This window comes from Mercenaria mercenaria, chromosome 2 (genome assembly GCF_021730395.1).
Source record: "Mercenaria mercenaria strain notata chromosome 2, MADL_Memer_1, whole genome shotgun sequence".
Classification (NCBI taxonomy): Eukaryota; Metazoa; Mollusca; class Bivalvia; order Venerida; family Veneridae; genus Mercenaria; species Mercenaria mercenaria.
Genome location: NC_069362.1, coordinates 110,692,510 through 110,714,602, shown reverse-complemented (window position 1 = coordinate 110,714,602; position 22,093 = coordinate 110,692,510). Strand labels below are relative to the sequence as shown.

The window sequence follows — 22,093 nt, the reverse complement described above, 5'->3', positions numbered from 1 at the left end:
TTCATCAATTATACTTTTGCCACGTTTCTGTTTTCATCACAATTGTTTTAACTAATTCTTACTCCATGATAAGATATCTGTATAGCTTTTCGTCACAAATTATTTTAACTCATTAGTGAAGAATTACTTCCTTTTTTTCTTCACATTCACTTTCTCAACACTTAATGTATACTAGTCTATACTAGCATTTTTGCATAAATATACTTTTGATTTGTTTCATGTGTATTAATTTAGCAGTTTCACTTTGTACTATTAATTTCACTTTGTGTTCATTATCACTTTACACTTTTCACTTTCAAATTCTATTTCAGTGAAAAAATTCTGTTTTCACTGTTGACATTCACTTTTTTAAGTGGTAATGAGCTTAAATCATTTCTCACAAGTCATCAGCAATATCTTTACATTATTTCAGTTTCTGCTATTTCAGATTTGCTTTTCACTGTTATACTTTTCACACTTCACTATCTTTGCGTACGATTTCACAGATGCCGTATATTAAGCTTCTCTACTTTTCACTTTTTAGCTTCACAATTCACTAATTGTATATATGTTCAATATTCATATCACTTCTTTATTTCAATGACTTGTGAAAAGATTCTTCACTTTCAGAATATTGTATTCACAATGTGTTAACTTTATGTCACCTGTAATGTTCAATGTATGTCCGTGTATTTCTATTGACTATTCAATTAACATTTTTTATTTTTCACAGAATTGTGAAAAGGTTTTTCACTTTCATATCACTATTCTTTACATTCATATTTACTTTGTGTGTTTATGTATTCAGTTACTCTGTGTATATTTCTCTTTAATATACAACTGTTGTGTTGAATCGAATACCTGTATGTGTTTAGAATATTCTACAATATTCTATTATTTGATATTGTTTTGTATAATCATGATATGAAAAAAAAAATCCAAGAAATTCAATAGTATTAAATAAAATATATATATATATATAATGTCTAATGCTAGGGTTCGAACTAACATTCGCGATTTTACAAAATCCGACGAGTTTACAAAACCCGATGACTATCCATCTGCGCTATTGAGTCTTAATAATTCGATAGCTAAGTTTTCCGATAGTGTTGTACAATACCGATAAGTTCGTGAATGGATGCGTTAAATCGATAAGCGCGGGTGAATAGGCAATTATAAACGGGCACAAAATGCTTGCAATAACGCTTATGGAGGACCGCCAAGCTCAGATTTATCACTGATATGCGAAAGGTATTTTGTTTTGGTTTAACTAAACTATTATATTTGAATATATATATATATCTTAAGTGTAATTAGCATTACTATGTTTTAGGGTAGTTTATATAAAAATATAAATTCTAAACAAACGATTGTTTCATAATGGAATTAAATTATGACTGTAGCTCTACTTACAGAGTTTGTATATATCTAGTAGATTCAAATACATTTGATGAGGCTTTGCTACATGTGCAGAACATATATAAAGGTACAATAGTTTTGCAAAATGAGTGTATTATATTTAAATACGAATTCCATTCACTCGCACGAATTCGCTATTAGACATAACTTATTATTTCTTACGTTGCAGCCTTTCATAAACATGTAATATTGAAATGATGACGACAAACATTCAAACGATAGTATCCGTCACAAATCTAGACACCATTAAATATCCCGCCCGCTTATCTCAATAGGAAGCGCACGACAGATCTACGGATCGCGCGGTCGTGAGTTCGATACCCGGGCGAGGAGTATGTTTTCCTTGACGATTTGATGAAATATATTGTGTCTGAAATAATTCGTCCAACGCCCCTGATTCATGTAAGGAAGTTGGCAGTTACTTGCAGAAAACAGGTTTGTACTGGTACAGAATTACTTATCACATGATACTTTTAGAGAAAACTGTAATAGTAGAAAATTAAACAGTCCACAAACCATAATTACAATTAGAAAAACTCAATTTATTCTGTGCTCATTTCAGCTTGAATTGTTTTTTACAATGTCTGAAGGACGCAGTTTCGGATTGTTGGAAAACTGACCAGCTTTTCACCTATGACTTAAACACAACAGTAGTACAATTTTGAGCATTGTGCCAGGATCTCAAAAGTAAGTAATGACTGGATAGGAAGAAGTATGACTTTTTTCAATGACAATAAAACAAAAAGAAAAAGTTCATATCTGTTCATGAGCAATATTTATAGGTAAATGATTGCCACTTTAGGGATGTTAAAGACGTTTCTCTAAACATTAATATTTTGAGATCATAATATTAAATAAACATCATTTTCCTCTTAAAATCCGACACAAGCTAGTGACCTACTTTTTCCTCCCGCCTTAACTTCGTGAAAATCATTCTTACAATACTGGTGTAACACAGCTACAGGTTCAAAATTTAGATACTTCATGAATTATTATGTTGTCACAAGTTAATCTTCAAACATATTCAGACATTCCCTTTAGGTATAGTTTTAGAAACATAGATTAATAACTATGCAATACTGTAGAATCAAAGTGTGTAATAAACTCACCTTAATACACCAAGTAATATGCAAACTGCCACGTCAGTTTGATTATATATATAGACATTAAACACATTTTATATCACTGTCAATGGACGGTTCCATTGTTTGCTGATGAATTTCATATAAATCCTCCCATTATTGCAGTTCTATTAATACCCAAGCCAAGTGCTCACAAGCGGTATCACAAACAACACGCACGCGGCCTATTGTGTGAACTAGGTCAATCGCATTTGATAGTTCCGATTGTACAGTCTGTTTTGTGTTAATGTTAATTACTGACAGTTTTGGATCTGTCCAGTTACTGTTTTCTTTTTTTTCAACAAGCTTTGTATAATTACCATAATGGAAAAAAAATACAGTTATTTTATGCTTCGTCTTTAATAAATGCGTGGCAAGTTTTAATTAATATAACGCCATAAATTATTGCGATTAGCAAGCTGTAACAGTATACATGTGAATGTAAGAATATTATTCACTGTAATGAATTGAAGAAAATTACAACATAATTTTGTTGTGCATACTGAACCTTTACCAAATATGATTGCTACTATTTCATATTTTCTTGTACATTTCTTTAACAATGCAAATATATCAAAACTTTATGAATGCAGTGCTATCTCTTTCGTTCGCTCACTTAGCTCAGTAAGCTGACCTGAAGGTTTTGAAAAAGTTCGTGTTCTCCTAAGGTTTTTGACATAAAACAATTGTGCTTGAAAAAATTCTTTTTTCTACTATCTATCATGTGTTGTATGCGGAGAACAAGTCGGTACAGGTGCAGAATCCATAAACATGTGTAAGGGTTACTGACCGCAATTGCATGACCGCTGCAAAAGCAGCCAGCTAAGCTCAATAGGAAGGGCGCAGAAGTAGGGATCGCGGGCTCTTGAGTTCAGTCTTCAGACGTGTGTTCTCCGTGACGATTGATAAAATATATTGAGTCCGAAATTATTCGTTCAGGAAGTTGGCATTTTATTGCAAAGAAATTGTTCACGTTGGTACATAATCCTGGAACACTGGTTAGATTAACTGCCCGCCTTAACATAACTGAAATAACATAACCAGTGTTCCAAGATTATATGCCAATATTAACCCGTTCCTTGGAAGATAATGCCAGCTTGCTCAATAGAATCATAAGTGAAGGACGAATAGTTTTAGACACAATGCATTTTATCGGTATTCACAGAGAACATATGTCAGAGGATCGAAGTCACGGCTTTTGCGCCCTCCCTATTGAGCTAAGCGGGCGTTCTTTGCAACGGTCAGGCAATTGCGGTCAATACCTCTTACATATGTTTATGGATCCCAACGGTTTTTATCAAATAATCTAGGAGAACACGAACTCGTGCCATTTTTTAAAAAAGTGTTGGAAAGTCTTTAGGTCAGCTTAGTGAGTTAAGTGAGAGAAAGAACTTGCACTGCATTCAAAAAGTTTTGAATACATGTTTGTGGAGATTTGCATTCCTACGTACCCTATACGATCTTGCACAGACTATGAAGCTGTTATTATTTCAGAGACAAAAAGAGCGCAGACCGTTTGCGATCCAACATCATGTAAGAATCAATACTTAAATTCCAATTATACTGAAAGAATGCGAGACTTATTCAACAACGGAGATTTTGCAGAGTATAAGAAATTACAATCAGGTAAGGTATCCTGATTTTGTTTGCTGGGTATAAGTAATGTGAATAAAGATACGGCATAGTGAATTCGTAAGAATGCATGTACAGTATCGTGATTTTGTTTGCTTCGTATAAGTTATTACAACAGAGGCAATGTATAGTGATTTCGTAAGAATGCATTTACAGTATCGTGATTTTGTTTGCTGGGTATAAGTAATTAGAATAAAAATCAGGCATAGTGAATTCGTATGAATGTAGGTTCGGTGTCGTGTTTTACAGTATCGTGATTTTGTTTGCTGGGTATAAGTAATTAGAATAAAAATCAGGCATAGTGAATTCGTATGAATGTAGGTTCGGTGTCGTGTTTTACAAGGTATATGTAATTAGAAAGTAGGGTCGGCGTTGTGAATTTAGAGGTACGGCGTCACGATTTTGCCAGTTATAAGCAAATATAATGCAGGGTCGGCGTCGTAATTTTGAACACTTTAACTGCTTTTAATTGTGTCTACTGTTGTAGATAATGATATATAGATACATTTATTACATTGTTTGATAAATTACTTGCCAACTATACAGATGATATTTAAAATTCTTGCTTCAGGTTTGCAAGGGATACACTGAACTGCATATCAACGGCCCCTGTTCGACCAGATTGTACCACTGAGCTAGAGGAGTTGGGTAAAGGGATTGAAACGGTCAAATATTCTTGGTCAGAGTGTGGTATTGCGCAAGATCATCAATTTTTCAAAACCTAGGCAGACAAAGATACACCTTGTCCTAATCCAGCAATAGTAAGTATATTCATATAAAGCAGAAATTATTTCTGATTATTTAACTATTTCATGAAGTCAGACGATACAAGACTTATTGAATGGTTCCCCAGTAAATGGTCGAAGCTCTTTAAACTCTACTGGTCGGACCTCGGGCTATATTTTTGAATATCGACCGGAAAGCCTTTCAGGACAGTAAAGAGCATGATTGCTGATCATTTGGCTTAATAAAAGAACAATGATTGCAGATCATGCAGAGATAGTAGCAAATTACTGAAACATCTGATACAAGAAGAATAGCTGAGTATTTGATAGTATATTTGAAGAACGATAGCAAATTAATTTACCATATCGCAAAAAAACATAATTGCTTATTGTTATGAGAACATCATTCAAAACAGAATTACCAACAAAGACATGTTTGTTTGCTTTAAAAACATGCCAAGTGTCACTAAATGTCCTATGTCAGGTAACGGAATACATTTAGTATAACTGCAATTATAAGAAATCTTTAATATCTTGAAAAGACTTTCTTGAAGTTCAAAATGCTGATAATGATTACACGTCAAACGGATACATTACATACTATCATTTATATATGTATTAAACTGCAATCATAAAAAATTAGCATATGAAAATACTAACATGTAGGATAAAAATGTGTTTCGCACCTATGCAAATTAAAATTCATTGCATGAAGTGTTTTTCTTGCTGTATTTTCTCAAATGTTGGAAGTGTTATGGGACTGACTTGAAGTCTAGCCACGTTTTTGCATTACTTTCGCATAATAACGTTTAGATGTTTTAAGTACAGAAGGCGTTAATTGAAATGACTTGTACTTAATAAAGGTTACATTCTTTTTGTAAGAAGACAGAATTCTGATGTAAGGAAAATAAGAAAATACTATCATGTGATGAAAAGAATATTACGCTTGTCTGTCTACATTGATTTTATTAAATTCATTGAAAAAAATGAAAAGATCTTGGCAGTGCCTTACATTTCAATATCTTATTCAAGTCGTTTAATAAATTCAATATGGAAAATGAATTGAATGATATTTCTATTCTTTATTTATTCAAATAAACGACTTTATTCTTTTTTCTATTATCAGAACAGCAATTGCTTTTTAATACCTTTGACACAAAGAGTCTCAAAATGTCTTAAGATACCAAGTTTGACGTCAGGGTCAAGTGGGCTCATGGAACATGTTTGTTCAGAGTAAGTAAGCGTTTATGTTATCATCATGTGTATTTTAAGTTATGTCTTTGAGATTATCTCTTAATGTATATATCTGCATTACAACTTCTTAAGTGTTCATTTGCTCCAGTGTCCAAATTAACTTTATCTTATCGTTGATACTGTTTTTTTTATACACGAAACAACTAACACCAAGAATGTTTTAACACAAGAGTCGTCACAATTCTAATCTTACTTAACTGCAGAGCATATGTACGTCAATTTTAACACTTGTCACTGTGGTTATATTAAGTATTTTACCTATTAGTAACTGAGTGGTTTTCAGTACTGAGTGTAACTTGAAGTGCTACTTAAGTGCCATCGGTGATTGTTACAAAGAGGACAGACTTTTCAACATGGACCCCAAAGTCATTAAAGTTGTTGGCAGAGCGATTTGTGACAACAGGCAAGGTAAGTATTAGAATCCATAAATATGATACGTAACATTTGGTATTTAAGAAGTAATAAGTTCCCAAACGTGGTTCATCGTACTAGAATACCCCGTGTTTTGAGTTCTTATCTGTAAGAATATATCATGAAAGCCGTAGGATCGGATGACAGAACGCGCGTGGGTAATTGCAGAATAGCCCGAGATAGATTGTGTTCCACTTGTAAACAGGTTATTTGTTGGTCGTAGAATGATAAATGAACTGGTTATTCCAAAATCTGAGAAATTATAAGTCCATTCGTGTCATTACTTCAGCGGTTCTTGTAATTAGATATTTCTATGTACCAAATTCGAGTGAGACAAAATGTTTCTAACATTCTTTTTCCCTAAAACCAAACATACTGATACCGACGCTGATAAGACAAGTACAGCAACACCCAGCCAATACAGCATTTTACAAATTTACACTGCTAGTGCTGGAAGGCAGCAGTGAGATCTGGTAGAATTATGACCAAAGTGCATGGATGTTTTAATTTGTTTGTTATAATCTGAGATATCTGCGTTCTTCTTTTTTATTTGTTAATAGGTATAATATCACCTCTAAACCTATGTCCTGTTAATAATCAGACATGTGTAGATGAATTTAACAGCGCTTGGACAGAAGCTAGCGTGCATCTTATGAGCGGGGACTACACCGAATTTAAAAGAAGCCTATGCCGGTAAGTAATGTATGATAGTGGTATAAAAAGATCGTTCTCTAGTTAAAACACTTTTAGTTATATAATTGGATATATGATAGTGACTGAGAAAGATGTGACCTAATAGTGCTTGCAGTTAAAGAATGATATGAGCATTATTATATGGGGCACAGCTCCTGTACTAGTTCAGGTATATTGATACTTGATATGATGTGATTTTAGACAGAGGTTCTCTTTCAGTACTGTAGTAGTTGCAGTGAGAAGTGGTTAAAACGGTATAATATGTAAGTGCCTGTAAGTAAGAGGTTCTTCTGTAGTACTAGTTTAGTAAGAGATGGTTACACTGGTATACAGAATTTGAGATGTGATAGTTGATTTGAGATAGAAATTCTCTAGCAGTACCTAAGTAAGAGGTGACTGTAAGACAGAAGTTCCCAAGAAGTGCTTATATAGTTAGTCTTTGGTTTGACTGACAAAGCTGTCAAAATGGAGGCTTGTTAAAATTATTTGGCGTCTCTTACGCCAAACAGACTTACTACTTCTCGGTTTAGGCAAGTTTAAAATATTGACATGTATGAAAATAACATTACATTTGTGTCAGCTGCATTGGATGTATTGAACATGTTGAATAAAATTATAGCCGAATATTTTGATATCTGATTAAACTCTCATTTTTGGGTTGAAAATACCTCTATATGTTGATTCTGAGTAGTAAATATTTAAAGCAATAATAACATTGTCATTCACTGAATTCCACAAAGTAAATAATAGCAAGTAAAAGTAATACTCGGTTTTATCGAGTCTGTTTATAACAGGTAAAGAAATGTGCAACTGTTGCACCAAGCCAAGCCTCTTACACCAACTTTAGCAGAACAATATTGACATGTTAAAGCAACACAGCTTACTCAAGTCGTGTTGCAAGATGTAAACATAGCTATTTATTTCAATACCCGGTGTCATTTTACTTAGGGCTTCAAAAGACTTTAGAGCGTGTGTAGACGTTACAGTCACAAGCACGTGCATATCTTCCATAGCAGAACAAGCAAGGAACATATATCAGGTTGGATATAGCTATGCTGCCTGTGGACCTCAAGACCACGCCTATTTTACAAAATATGGTGGAGATGTTGACTGTATTACATCCGCAAACTCACGTTTGATGACATCTTTTATTGAAGTCATGTTATTCACTGTGATTTTGATGATGTGGCTATAAATTACGCTGCTACAATTTTGGCATTTCACATTGTTATAAGCCATGATGTTTTTTATGCCCCCGAAGGGAGGCATATTAGTTTTCAACTGTCCGTCCGTTAGTTAGTTAGTTAGTTAGTTAGTTCATTCGTTCGTCACAACGTTAACTTTTTGCATGAAGGCAGTTTACTCGCGAACTACTGCACCCAGGACCTTCAAACTTCACATGCTGATAGTACTTATTGAGTATACTACCTCTACTGACTTTGGGGTCACCAGATTAAAGGTCAAGGTCACAGAGGCCAACGTTAACTTTTTGTATGAAGGCACTTTACTCGCGAACCATTGCACCAAGGACCTTCAAACTTCACATACCGTTACTGACTTTGGGGTCACCAGGTCAAAGGTCAAGGTCACAGGGGCCAACGTTAACCTTTTGCATGAAGGCATTTTACTCGCGAACCATTGCACCCAGGACCTTCAATCTTCACATGCTGATAGTACTTATTGAGTAAACCATCCCTACTGACTTTGGGATCACCAGGTCAAAGGTCAAGGTCGCAGGGGTCAACGTTAACTTTTTGCACGAAATGAGGAAATTTACTCACGAACCACTGCACCCAGGACCTTCAAACTTCACATGCTGATAGTACTTATTGAGTATACTACCTCTACTATGAGTACAGCAACCCTACTGACTTTGGGTTCACCAGATCAGAGGTCAAGGTCACAGGGGTCAACGTTAACATTTTGCATGAAGGCACTTTACATGCGAACCACTTCACCCAGGACCTTGAAACTTCACATGCTGATAGTACTTATTGAGTACACCACCCGTACTGACTTTGGGGTCACCAGGTTAAAGGTCAAGGTGTTGCGGGGGCATTTGTCACCATTAGTGACAGCTATTTTTTCTCCCATACTTTTAAGTATCTTGTACATGTATTCTCGCACAGAAACTGCTTTTAGAGAGAAAAAAAAATACAGTGTAAACTACGCAAGTTACGTATTCTATTTTACTTCAATTTACAAATACTATTCAAGAGAAAAGCAATTGTTTACAAACAAAAATAAAACATCGGGAATCAAAGTCTTGATTTTTATCTTTTTAAAAAGCGTCATATTTTGTAATATGAGGAATGCATACATATGTAACAATAAGTTACTCAAAATATTGCAACTTTTGCAATTGTAATTACATCAACATTGATAAGAAATATTATCTGGTATGTTTTTATTTGCATGTTATCTCACAGAATTCATATAAATTTTGGAACCGGTCAAATCAACTAAATGATATTAAATATTTTACTATAAATGCTTACTGTACTTTCGTTCAAATCTTTTCTACAATATCCATAATTACCGAACATCGGTGGTACCAGGAATCCCGAAATCATAAAAAAAACAATATCTTTATTCTCAGTCGGATTTAATGGAAGGATAATATACACTGTTTATTTTTTCATGAACGTATGCGGGAACCCAACGGATTAAACTATTGGACTAAAGCAAGGGGTAAAACAACGCACCAAAAAGTACTGAACAATACACAAATGCCATAAGACTGAAATTGGGATTTTTGTAAAGATATAATACGTTTAAGCAGGGAACAGAGAATAAAAACTAGAAAATTTTAAGGTCTAGCTGTAGTTTTGTTCAATGACAGATAAACAGCAAGACCTTTATGCCCTAAGTGTTCTACAAATGCATATACAATTGAACATTCCAAGGGGTCAAGCTTTTACTTCGAGATAACCGAAATTCGACTTTAAATGATATTTTGTGCACGTATTTTCGGGACGGGACAAATGAAAACCAGACTTTTGAGAAAAGTAAGTTTAAAATATCGAGTCTCAACTTTAGATCTTTGTCATAAGCTCTAGGATAAGAAGAGTATATTTTAATATAAATACAAAACTGGTATAATGCTATGAACAGCCTAACGAACTTGACATTTAACTGACAGTTTTGAGACGCTTTCTTACTATACCTTTTATGTGCGTCTGGCGACCCAGATTGACTCCAGATATATCGCTATTTTTTCGCTTATGTCTCTTTGTCAACCTGGAGTGTTGGTTTTGTTAGTAAGTACGGACTGTACTTTATTCATTTCAATCGATGTTACCATTCCATTCAGCATATTTACCGTAAAAATCATGTCTCCCAAATATACGCGCGATTCCTCTGCAGATTTGTTTATCCGGACGTGACGTCATGTTGGCATTCACGTGCGGCCAAACGCTTTACTGCGGATCTTTGTTTACATTTTTGACAGCTATTTGTCAGTTGTGTTTCTGTCACGGTATCGGACAGTTGCCTCTAGAAATGACCTCCAACGTGGAGATGCTTACCCATTTTTGATTATTCTATGATCTATTTATTGTACTTGGACTGGTCACTAATCCAGTTTTAACGTTTAAACAGTATTTTTATAGAGATCCTATAGACCCGGTGCAGTAGGCTGACTTGACCCAATCTGGTCAAGATCTTGTAAAGTTATAAAACGAACCTGAATTGTTCTTAGGTATTCTTATTATATACGGGAGCTCGGTTTTTACATATCCTGACATTTATTTTACTTAAGTTTTAGAAGATAGTGATTTTTACCCAATCTGGTCAGAGTGATTCAATTTGGTGCTTGACCAAATCCGGTCTCAACTTATGTTTCTTTGAGATCTATGTATATTTGTATTTGTATCATTGAAAAATAATTGTAACCATACAACATGTAATATATATCTGAACTTATTGATTTTGTCAGCTTATACATTCAGAAATCTTAAAGGTGTCCTATTTGAAACCATGTGCCCATTTTAAATAGGTTTTCATGTTGCGACTCTCTAGGTTCAGACTTACAGCTTGGACTGCGAGTAGTCTTGCCAGAGACGCCAGTCATCTATTTGAGGGCAAGCGCAACAATATAATAATTATACATTAGTACAACTCATTCATATTGTAATATTGAAGAAAGCTAGTGCTAGAAGTTCACGGCGACCTGACTTAGATAATGCAGATCAATTGTTATGTTTGAGAAAGGATCTTATTACACATATTAAGAGAATAGCGCAGGTATGTGCCACTATCTTTACATGTAGCTCATATAACACATAAGAAAAAGAAGAGGACGAAGAAAATATTTTAATTTGCTAGGCATATGTCTGGGATCCCGATGAATAATCTTTATAAATAGCAAGCTTAGAAACCCATTTCACAATGAATAAGAATGAAATGTAATTAGTTGGAGTTTACGATCTTAAGTTGATTTGTGTTTGATTATTTTTTACGATATGTTCTAAGTGAAATATTTATATACTGTCTAATTATTACATACTCTAAAATAGTTTGTAGAGAAAAGACGGGGATTTGTCTTATAACGAACGATGAAAGGTAAGATAAATAGCTTCTTTCTATTTTATAATTAAATAGACTATCTTCCTGGAACATTGCCATGCTACTAGATATGTATCCCAGTTTTGAATGTAAAGTTATGTGCTAACAAAGTGTTTTATGGTGACTCATTTACTGTTGTATTTTCATTTCGAGATATTACTGATGCGTTGCAAAACACCGGCAATAAAAAGGACAGACAGTGTACAAGGGTTCAATTACATCGTGCCTGCTGAATTTGACGAACGAATTCTTTCCGTTTCATTAAATATATTTAAAGTTACATGCATGAGCACTTGTTATGTAAATATATAGCAACACGTTATATTAGTATTACTTATGTGTTTTTATTTATATCTTAACATGGACTTCCATCTTGCACAATATTAAGAAATAAGTAATCATTTTCTTATCACCCATCATAATCATTGAAACTTAGTTATCTCGCATTACGACTGTTTAAGGATATTGATAATACATTGTTGTATCGATCGACCTCCTTTCATTTATAGCAGTATTTATATCTAAAAGTACTGTAATAACTTTGTACCGAGGAAAATCCAGTCAGAAATAATAATGGGAAAATACCAAACTTTATTTTCAATAATTAAAGTACGATTAGCCCAATATCTAATCAATTCTTAACTAATCCATCATTGTAATCAATGATCATACAAAAATACTTCATAATTAATTTATCACCGATAATCTTTCAATTTACTTTGTTAAGTTTCTTTGTTATGTTTTTAATATCGAATATTCAAACAGTTCAGTTCTTAGTTGGAGCATGGCAGGGGTTGAGGGGTTGAATTTGGCTTGTAGCTGAGGTCATTTAATAACTATCAATTAACATAACATGATGAAGGATAAAAGCTATCTTCTCTCCACTCTTTCCACCAGCTCCATATACCGGCTGATAGAAGATTAATACGAAAATGTTTGAAATACAAACACTCATTTAATGGATTGTACTACATTTGTAACTTTGATTTACCAAGCAAGCTTAATCTATTATTCAGTATTCCCACTAAGTCCGGAACTGAGATCTGGGAAGTATTATGCTTGTGGCGTAGACGTTTGTGAAGAGGGCATACAGTTTTGTAACACTGATGAGAGAAGATGTGAATATTGTACAGATCACCATCAAGATTGTTTTACTTATGCCCAACAACAGAACTGCACTCAATATTGCCAAGGTATATTTAGGAATAAGAAAGATTTATGTTGTAATATATTTATTTTATAACAATTATAAAATTATTAAATTATTTAATAATCATTATAAAATTATCAAGAATTTCCTAGATCTGTCATTAATGCAACTTTCTGTATATAAAACAGAAACTGTGCTCATTTCTAGAAGTGTCCTACATGAATTTGAATACATTTTATTACTTATCTTAATCTGGAATCGACTAAATTCAACATGACGATACAACAATCGAAGAACGATTTAAATTTAAAATTTATAACAAAATGATCAATATAGTGAGTTCCAAATAATTTTATGATTTTTATAAATTTATTCTGTATTTTCTATTTTGAATTTCCCCTATATTCCTATATTTTTATTCTTCCTCCCTTAACCAGTTGAAGGGTTCTGATATGTTTGTGAAATCAACTGTTACTCTGGCGTTGATAAAATGTTTGAGCGACCTAGTATTTATACCTCGTACATTACGTTGTGGTAAAACGCAAGGGGCTGTGACAGTTGGTTCCTTCTTGTATTTTAGATCAATGGAGGAAAGCCCTGCTTGACAACTGCACTGTTTGCGAAGCTATAGAATGTGAAGGTATTAATTAACTATTTCCACTTTAACAAAATGTTATGTTTTGTTTCATGTGATTATATGAATAATTGTGTAGTTACGGTAATATTTAATATTTTGGAAATCAGTAAATAGTGGGTTTGTTGGAACCCTCTGATACCTTTACCATTAATAAATCGTGAAGATTTTAATCAAGTAATTGTTTTCAGTTGCAGAATGTGTTATTTCGTTTTTTAGATGCACTAGTATACAAGATTCTGTCGTCTGTCCTGTTTGTACTATTGCTGGTAATCTTCGTCTTAATCCTACAAGTAAAGCAAATCCGGAGGATCCTAAAATCGGTCATCTTGTTTTTCATACCTGATCAGTCTTCATTATTCTTATTTAGTCATTCAGTTCACAATTAACATAGAAATTCGGTAAGGAATTGGTTACACTGTTGTAAACAAATCCAAAAAAACATTACTAGTTTAACAATCCCAACAGAAAAAGGAAATTGCTGATCTCGGACCTGACAGAGTCAATATATTTCAAGACAATCCGTCCTCCAGCATTCACAATGCTTTGATTTTTACAGCTGCAGGCATGGGCGTTTTAAAAGTAGAACACTTTATATTCCATTAAGCTTGTTACATTTTCTATAAAGAAAAAATATTCTTCTCGAGCTAGGTTTCGCTCTTCATTGGTACAGGGCAAGTTTGCAGACAAAAATAGAAAAATCAAAGACAAGATTAATTTGCGAACGCATTTCAATCAAACCTTATAACTGTTTTGCAGATATCTGTAATTTGAAATTGTTATTTTAACGAATGAAATTTGTACAATGAAAACTTTTCGACGTGTAATTTTATTCAACAAAAGAAAAATAAAAATAATAAGATTTTAAACACTGTTTACACCAAAAATGACAAAAAGACTGCTTCTCTGGTATTTTGTCGAATGTGCTTCGCCAAGTTCTTCTAAACTTTTAACAATGTATTTAATAGCATTATAAAGGGATATGAGATTTCGAATCGTACTCATTGATATGTACATTAGTTCGGCAGGTTGATGGAAATGTATTTGAGTTGATAACCATCCAGAAGCCTCGTGCTTTCAAATTTGACACATGTTAATCACAGCGTACGATATAAAAATAGACTAACGCATTATCAAAATCCCAACATCGATCTAAATTTAGCACAGCCTAGTTTAAGCAAAAGAAATTAATATGCCAAAACTGCACCGAATTAGTTGTACCGCAGACATTTTTTTATTTATTCCAAAAAAAAAAAAAAAAAAAACGTATTCAGTGTATTTTATTATACAAATGTACGGTATAAACTAAAATGGGGAAAAAAAAGAAAAAAACAAAAAGAGTCCGTGCACGTAGCGTTCTATCTTTGTGATAATGTACTTTTCGATTTTGAAAATCAAATAAATCTTACACAAGTTTGTATAATTGCCCTCTATGAAGGCCTTACTTAAACATTAATATGCTAGATCTACCAAACAAATAAATAACACGCAATTTTTGCAATTTTAATATTTGAAAAAGGCTTACCTTTCAACACGTCCATGCTTCAAATACTTTCGCTTTCTATTTATAACTTTCTATTTTTATAAATGGAGAAACCGTAAACTATTTTTGGTGCAACATGTGTCATATTGCGCATAAATTGTGCTCGCAATGACAAGCGCTGTATAATAGTGTACTTAATTGTACTTATATAGCTATCGACAATCGTTTATCAGCTTTAGACTAACCTTGACTCTACTTAATCATCTATTTTTCCATACTGGGTACAGCTTGCTCCTACAATTACCCGTATAATTGTAGAATGTAACATTTTTATTGTGAAAAGGACGCACAATGCTCCGTCCATGCCAATATTCATAAAACATTCATGAAGCATGTATGTTTTACAATCGTTTATACAAAATTAAAGATGGTTTTAATTATTCTTCAACAAATTACCATTAGACCTGAGGAAAACATGTGTTAATTTAAAACATTACACTGCAGGATTTAAATCAAACAAAACTACTATTTTGTCCGCTCGCTTAGCTCAGTAGGTAGAGCGTCAGTCTACGGATCGCGGGGTCGTGAGTTCGATCCTCGGGCCGGGCGTATGTTCTATTTGATAAACGACATTGTGTCTGAAATCATTAGTCCTCCGCCTCTGATTCATGTGGAGAACTTGGCAGTTACTTGCGGAGAACAGGTTTGTACTGGTACAGAATCCAGCAACACTGGTTAGGTAAACTGCCCGCCGTTACATGACTGAAACACTGTTGAAAAATGGCGTTAAACCCAAAACGAACAAACAAACAAATATTATTTCAATAAAAGATATCCCTAAAATGTGATGTGCCACATGCATTTAATATGCAAAGACTTGTTGATAGTTTGAACATAATTTGAGGGTTTATATGATAACTCCTCTTATGATAATCATTTTCCAACTACTTCTGTTTCTGACTCCAAATTTTTAATTCATAAGCGGTGCTCTAGTGGTCAAGGTGTCGGCCGCTCAACTCAGGGATCGTGGGTTCGAGTCCTACTTGGGACACGACTCACGACCACGCCTTTTCATATGACACTAGAACTGTTTTTTTCCAGGACGCGGACTCGAGAGTGGTTCAAATAAGCTTGAAGCTTTCATCACAATCGAGCTAGAATAAATTAGTATAAACTAAACTAAAGGCTCTTTTTACTTTTTACATCTTTTCGATGATTGCACGTTGGATGTCTGACCAGTTATTGTGCTGGACCAAAGCTTGTGTAAAGATTTTTTTATCTTACTCATTCATATATGCTTTTTTCTTACATTTTTTCATCATTCATACTTATTTTGTGTGGTTTAATAGTTAAAAGTTATTTAAAGCATTTAAGTAGAATACTTCAAACTATGTTTTTAATCAGACTTTTGCACACGGATTTCTCTTTTTAAATTAAAATTTTAAATTTAAAACCTATATGTCATTAACTAGGAATTAATTTCATCAGGTGTTTTAGTAAAAACAATGACGATTTGTTTTAAGGACTGAAAGAAATAATTATGAAAGAAAGAAGCATTGTTAAAAGTTTAGAAGAACTTGGCGAAGCACATTCGACAAAATACCAGAGAAGCAGTCTTTTTGTCATTTTTGGAACACTGTCATAACGCATGCTTGATTTATTGGTCAGCGGGCACATCGTATGTTCACATTATTCTAATTAAAACTAATCGTCTACATTCAATTATCGAGCGCAGAGAAGTGTGGTCATTTCAGTTGTTCTATGTGCTGCTATTTGAGGACTATTTTCTTCTGGCGAAATATGTGGTGATTATCAAGAAATGGATTAAGCTGAAATTCGTATATATATATATATATATATATTGTTGTGGTTCCACTGCACGGAATTGTCTTCGACAATCCGTCCAAAAAGCATAGAAGAAAATCGACTTTTATGAAACTATTGTTGATATGATTTTAATACCAATTGAAAACGTTTTGACTTGATGTTTGACTCTGTGTCATATACATGTACAAAAGCTGCTACAGACAAAACATGTATTTACAATTATCAGCGCAAGAAAGCATAAACCGCGATGTGGTTTCAATATATATCTTATATACACGACCATCTTACAGCAAGAAAAACAAAACGGACCTTTTAGTCTAGTTTTAAGTATTTTTACATGGACCTGTCGTGGCATAGCCCTTATCAGAAGACTGATTAGAACTATGTAACATTTCCTGATATCCTCCCCGGCTGGAGATGGTAGAAAGTTCACCGTGAGGTGATACAGACAAATGTTGATTTGACCGGTTCACTCCAAACATGTCTTCGGAGCCATAAATCTCGGACGATTTATTGTATTGTTTCAGAAGTTCCGTCTCTTCCTGTCTTTTTAACGTTTTCTCTTCGTTTCCATTTTGGAATTCATCTGCTAAATGTATGTTATCAACATTATTTTCAGACGTCTTTGCAATAGTACTTGCTATTCGAGGTCCGTTGTCAATGTCAGGCAATTGCTCGTCGCTTTCAAAACCTGTACCAACAGTTTTTCTTGACGGATTAATATTGGACGTTCCTGGTTGTTGTCGGAAGCTTAAACTGTCTTGACTTTTGTTTTCTTCAGTCTGTTTCAAGGCATCTTTAGACGCGTAAGTTCCCGTGAAAGTTTTCCGATCTGTATTGTGGTTTACCGTTGGTTTTGCTTTTGTGAGTTTTTGAATTTCGATTTCTTCAGTTATTTTATCTCTTTTTTCATTGTTATCATGGATAGTTTCTGTTTCTGAATCTTGTATGGCTAATCCCTCATAATCAGTTGCTCGAAGGTTCTGTGGCTGAGAATTTTTTCGCGCTGTCACATTTCTTTTGAAGAACGTTTCGACTTGATCAGGTATGAAAAACAAGATGACCGATTTTAGGATCCTCCGGATTTGCTTTACTTGTAGGATTAAGACGAAGACTATTACCAGCAATAGTACAAACAGGACAGACGACAGAATCTTGTATACTAGTGCATCTAAAAAACGAAATAACACATTTTGCAACTGAAAACAATTACTTGATTAAAATCTTCACGATTTATTAATGGTAAAGGTATCAGAGGGTTCCAACAAACCCACTATTTACTGATTTCCAAAATTTCCGTAAGCAGTGATGGAATTCTTCTTTTGTCTGGAATTTTAATGCCATGACTTCAGCTATTTGGCATGAGCTTTGTAAAGTTGTCCTTTACTAAATTTATTAAAACCATGCCTGTGGAACAAAAACTGGACCATTCCTGTGTTTTACATCGACTTGTACAGCATAAATTTAAATATTTCTTGTCTCAAATCTCAAGCACTGAAGCTTAAATGTTTAGCTTGTCAAGTGTGTTGTGTAAATCTAATTAACAAGTTGTTCAAAGCATACCCCAAGAGTTGAAACTGGTCCCGCATTGGGGTTTATAAATTTAAAAATCTTCATATTTGAAGCTGTGTTGCACAAGCTTAGATGTTTGGTATTTAGTATTGCATAGCAGTCGTGTAGGTAGTTTGTTCAAATCATACCCTTGGGACCAGAATTGACCCCGCCCAAGAGGATCATTAGTACATAGACGTATATAAGAATTTTTTTAGACATTATCTTGTTTATAACCGCAAGGTCTAGATCTTAGATATTTGACAAGTAACACTGTGTGGAAGTCCTTTACCAAGTTTTTTTCAAACCATTTATCCATTTAAGTCAGCTCAATTAGTAAAGCGTTTGCTTATACGGTTGATGCACTTGCAGCGTTAATTTTGTAAACGGATTCTGTTTGAAATGTGAGATATGCTTCAACTTGTTCAAAACATTTAGATTAAGGAGAACAATACATGCTCATGTACATAGTCTAAGGGAGAAAGTCGCATTCTTCTTCAGTCTTCTAGTTATAGTTAATGAACTCTTCTCGCAGACCCAACAGATGGGTTCCTCAGTCAACTTATCCGTACGTAATGTCTGAAATTTAATCTCTGATGGCGCGAACTTATATCCACTGAACATAACAAAAATAATTTGCAAAAACAAATAATTTAATCAACAGAGAATATTGAGACGAAAGATGTTGAATGCTTAACACATTGTGATAAATAGCAAATGTGTTATAACATCGACTGAAAATTTGTGATCTATCTAGAGCTGTTTAAATGCCTTATCGGTCCAGACTTGGTCCCTACCCGCTTTAGGTGTTAACTTTAACGTCCGTTTTTTTTCCTTGAGGTTTAACACAGCTGCAAATGAGACAGGAAACGGTAAATCATTAATTAATATTATATATCTAAACACTACTAGGTACCATTATTTTACTGTTCTGCATATAATATTCTTCTACCTTATCTATTGTTTAGCAGTAAACAAAAAAGATGTTTTATGTCATCGTATCTTATTGAAATGTTATAATTTAAGAGATACTATAAAACACTTTAATTTCAAAACTTACATTTAAAAGAAAATGGAAATGCTTACTTTATGAACAATACTTAAACTTGTAATCTGTATTCTGATCGCCTTCCAAAATTAGATATGTATTGCCATATTGCGACAAGAATGATCATTATTTAATCCTTTTTTTTTTTTTTCAGATAATTACAAAATCGCATTTTTCACATTGATAGGACTATGTGTAACTATAATTGTAATCATAACTGTCTGTTTCTGTATCCCGTGTTTTCGCGAATGGATATGTTCACAAATAAGCAAATTTTTCAAAAGTAGTGCAATAAATCATCACTTTCAAGGCCTTCGTAGCGGAACAGCAGCACCATTTCTTCCAACATTCCCAGGCGGTCAGCATCGCAATCCGTTGAGCACTGCTTCAGGAGCAAGTGTTATCAACAACGGTTTTCCTGCAACCTCACCTGCAGTTGCTCAACCTCACCTTCCCAACAACCATCGTCCAGAAGCAGACGGCATATCACACCATGGACGCTCGGAAAGTGAAGAGGCGAATCCACACCGTAGACGTACAGCCTCTCAACAAAGAGCTGATGCGTCAACCTCTAGTGCATTGCGAGGAGATGAAGTCCCACCGGCACAGGTTTTAACCAAATCAAAAAGTAAGTCGGCTGCGTCTGCATCCAAGACGAAGTATGATAATAGAGTGAAAGCGCGAGAAGAAGAAAGTATCCCATTCCTTAAGAATGTGCCTAACGGTAGTTTACGTGGAAAGAGTTTCAATGACAACAGTGTAACATACGCTAAGAATTTGATCCGCCGTCAAAGTGATGATAATGAGAGAAATCAAAGTGATGATAATGAGAGAAATCATTCCCCACATCACGAGCTGTCGAACCTCCACAGTAGCGGTTACAGAGCTTTGCCACCAGTGTATTCGGCGAGTGCGGACACAGGGTATGACTCGGCTTCTGCTGGACAGGGGTCTAGGCGGTAAATTGTTTGAGTGATTAATCTTTGAATCATTAGTTAGTAAAACACCAGGCTAGGTAGTTAATTGTACCACATCACTGACATAGTTTTATTGCATTTCGTTTGAATAACATGATATAAAATGTTGAGCTTTTGCAGTTTAAGAGTTGATTCTGAATTCAGTTTTAATTAAAAGTGAATTGTTATTTACTTATAGGAATGTTTATTTAATGATTGATTTATGACAAATTTGGCAAAAAAGAGCAGTGAATTGAATTTCAAATGCATTCTGACATAAACACTCCTTCTGAAACAGTTAATTTCAATTTTAATTGAACCTTCTTAAATCGGTTCGAGTGTTAACATTATATTTTATTGTACTTGTTCATGACATCTACTGTCTTGTTTATCGTTTTATTAATATTTTACTTGCTTTACGTTGCCATAGTGATGGGTTATGTACTGGTGTGCAAAAAAAACTAACACCTCCATCCCTACTGATGATCTTATCTTATAATGAGCATCCATGTTTAGAAAATAGTACAATCTGTAAAAAGATTCTTTGGAAGCAAAGAATGCAACCAAGAAGTATATTATGAATGTATATGTAATGTATATGTAATTCAGTTGTAAAAAGCAACTTTGATGAGATTATATTATCAAACATACTTAAATATCATTAAGCTTAACTTGTGGTGTTCAACTTTGTATGCTGGTCTTATATGGTATTTTTTCACATTTTATTGTCAATTTTTACTCATTTCTATCATCGTTGTATTGCCATATCATCTGTGATAAATATATTTTTATTATCATTTTTTAAAAAGGGTACACTTTTATTATCTACATTTTATATACACACATATACCTACATGTAGCTTATCATGCATACAAATGTATTAGTATTTCTTGGTTCGTTAAAACGCACGCTGTTTTTAATTGTTAGCCGTCACGTAAAATGAACAATCTTTCAGACAGACGTTTTGCAAGAAACAAAGTTAAGTGCAAATACATAAAACCAAACTTGTGTCATACATGTATATTTTAAAATGAAGTATGCCTGATACCTATAGACAGATATTTAATGAATTTTTTCTACAGAAATGTTTAAAAAGTCATTCATATTGGTTGATGAAGACTCATATATTACCTTGTATACGAACCATTCTTTTCCCTTGTTCAGTCTTTCTTTTTTATTACTTGTGGTGTTAACTGTACCTTTTCTTTTGTTTCCGTTAAGATTTAGATTATTAAACCAGCCTGTAAATGAGCCGCGTCATGAGAAAACCAACATAGTGCGTTGCAACCAGCATGGTTTCAGACCAGCCTGCACATCCGCGCAGCCTGGTCAGGATCCATGCTGTTCGCTAACGGTTTCTCTAATTGCAATAGGCTTTGAAAGCGAACAGCATGAATTATGACCAGACTGCGCGGATGCGCAGGCTGGTCTGGATCCATGCTGGTCGCAAACACATATGTTGGTTTCCTCATGGCGCGGCTCAAATATTAAATGTAGGTACGACATTTTTGTTAATAATTTCACAGGTATAAGAATAGACTGCTGTTTAACAGGGGCATTATCAGCTTTACCTCATATAATAATATCATACTACATATATTAACAATAAAATCTTGTAATACATAGAATTTCATTTTCATTGC

General features: G+C 34.0%; 2 protein-coding genes and 1 long non-coding RNA gene across 3 annotated transcripts; all 3 read left to right on the top strand.

Annotated features, from left to right (window-relative positions):
* The first annotated feature begins 1,143 nt into the window (after positions 1–1,143).
* On the top strand, positions 1,144–4,142 carry LOC128555349 (uncharacterized). The gene is made up of 3 exons (XR_008369999.1): positions 1,144–1,230; positions 1,961–2,085; positions 4,014–4,142. It is a non-coding gene; the product is annotated as an uncharacterized LOC128555349 (long non-coding RNA).
* Positions 4,143–4,725: 583 nt separating this feature from the next.
* Positions 4,726–8,902, top strand: LOC128555347 (uncharacterized). Its single transcript, XM_053537540.1, has 5 exons — positions 4,726–4,912; positions 6,003–6,109; positions 6,414–6,538; positions 7,102–7,234; positions 8,183–8,902. The coding sequence occupies exons 2-5, from the start codon at positions 6,090–6,092 to the stop codon at positions 8,427–8,429; spliced, it is 525 nt and encodes a 174-aa protein (XP_053393515.1). The 5' UTR covers positions 4,726–4,912; positions 6,003–6,089; the 3' UTR covers positions 8,430–8,902.
* Positions 8,903–10,812: 1,910 nt separating this feature from the next.
* LOC128555344 (uncharacterized) lies at positions 10,813–22,078 on the top strand. The gene is made up of 4 exons (XM_053537537.1): positions 10,813–11,797; positions 12,817–12,993; positions 13,531–13,590; positions 19,648–22,078. Exons 1-4 carry the CDS (start codon positions 11,791–11,793, stop codon positions 20,454–20,456), a joined length of 1,053 nt encoding a protein of 350 aa, XP_053393512.1. The 5' UTR covers positions 10,813–11,790; the 3' UTR covers positions 20,457–22,078.
* The last annotated feature ends 15 nt before the right edge of the window (positions 22,079–22,093 follow it).

Excerpts from the sequence above, each read along its gene's own strand:
- LOC128555347 (XM_053537540.1), top strand. The coding sequence starts at position 6,090 with ATGGAACATGTTTGTTCAGA. Across the intron at positions 6,110-6,413 it reads ATGGAACATGTTTGTTCAGA|TACTGAGTGTAACTTGAAGT; the intron begins GTAAGTAAGCGT and ends AGTGGTTTTCAG. Across the intron at positions 7,235-8,182 it reads TTTAAAAGAAGCCTATGCCG|GGCTTCAAAAGACTTTAGAG; the intron begins GTAAGTAATGTA and ends CATTTTACTTAG.
- LOC128555344 (XM_053537537.1), top strand. Across the intron at positions 12,994-13,530 it reads CTGCACTCAATATTGCCAAG|ATCAATGGAGGAAAGCCCTG; the intron begins GTATATTTAGGA and ends CTTGTATTTTAG. Across the intron at positions 13,591-19,647 it reads CGAAGCTATAGAATGTGAAG|ATAATTACAAAATCGCATTT; the intron begins GTATTAATTAAC and ends TTTTTTTTTCAG.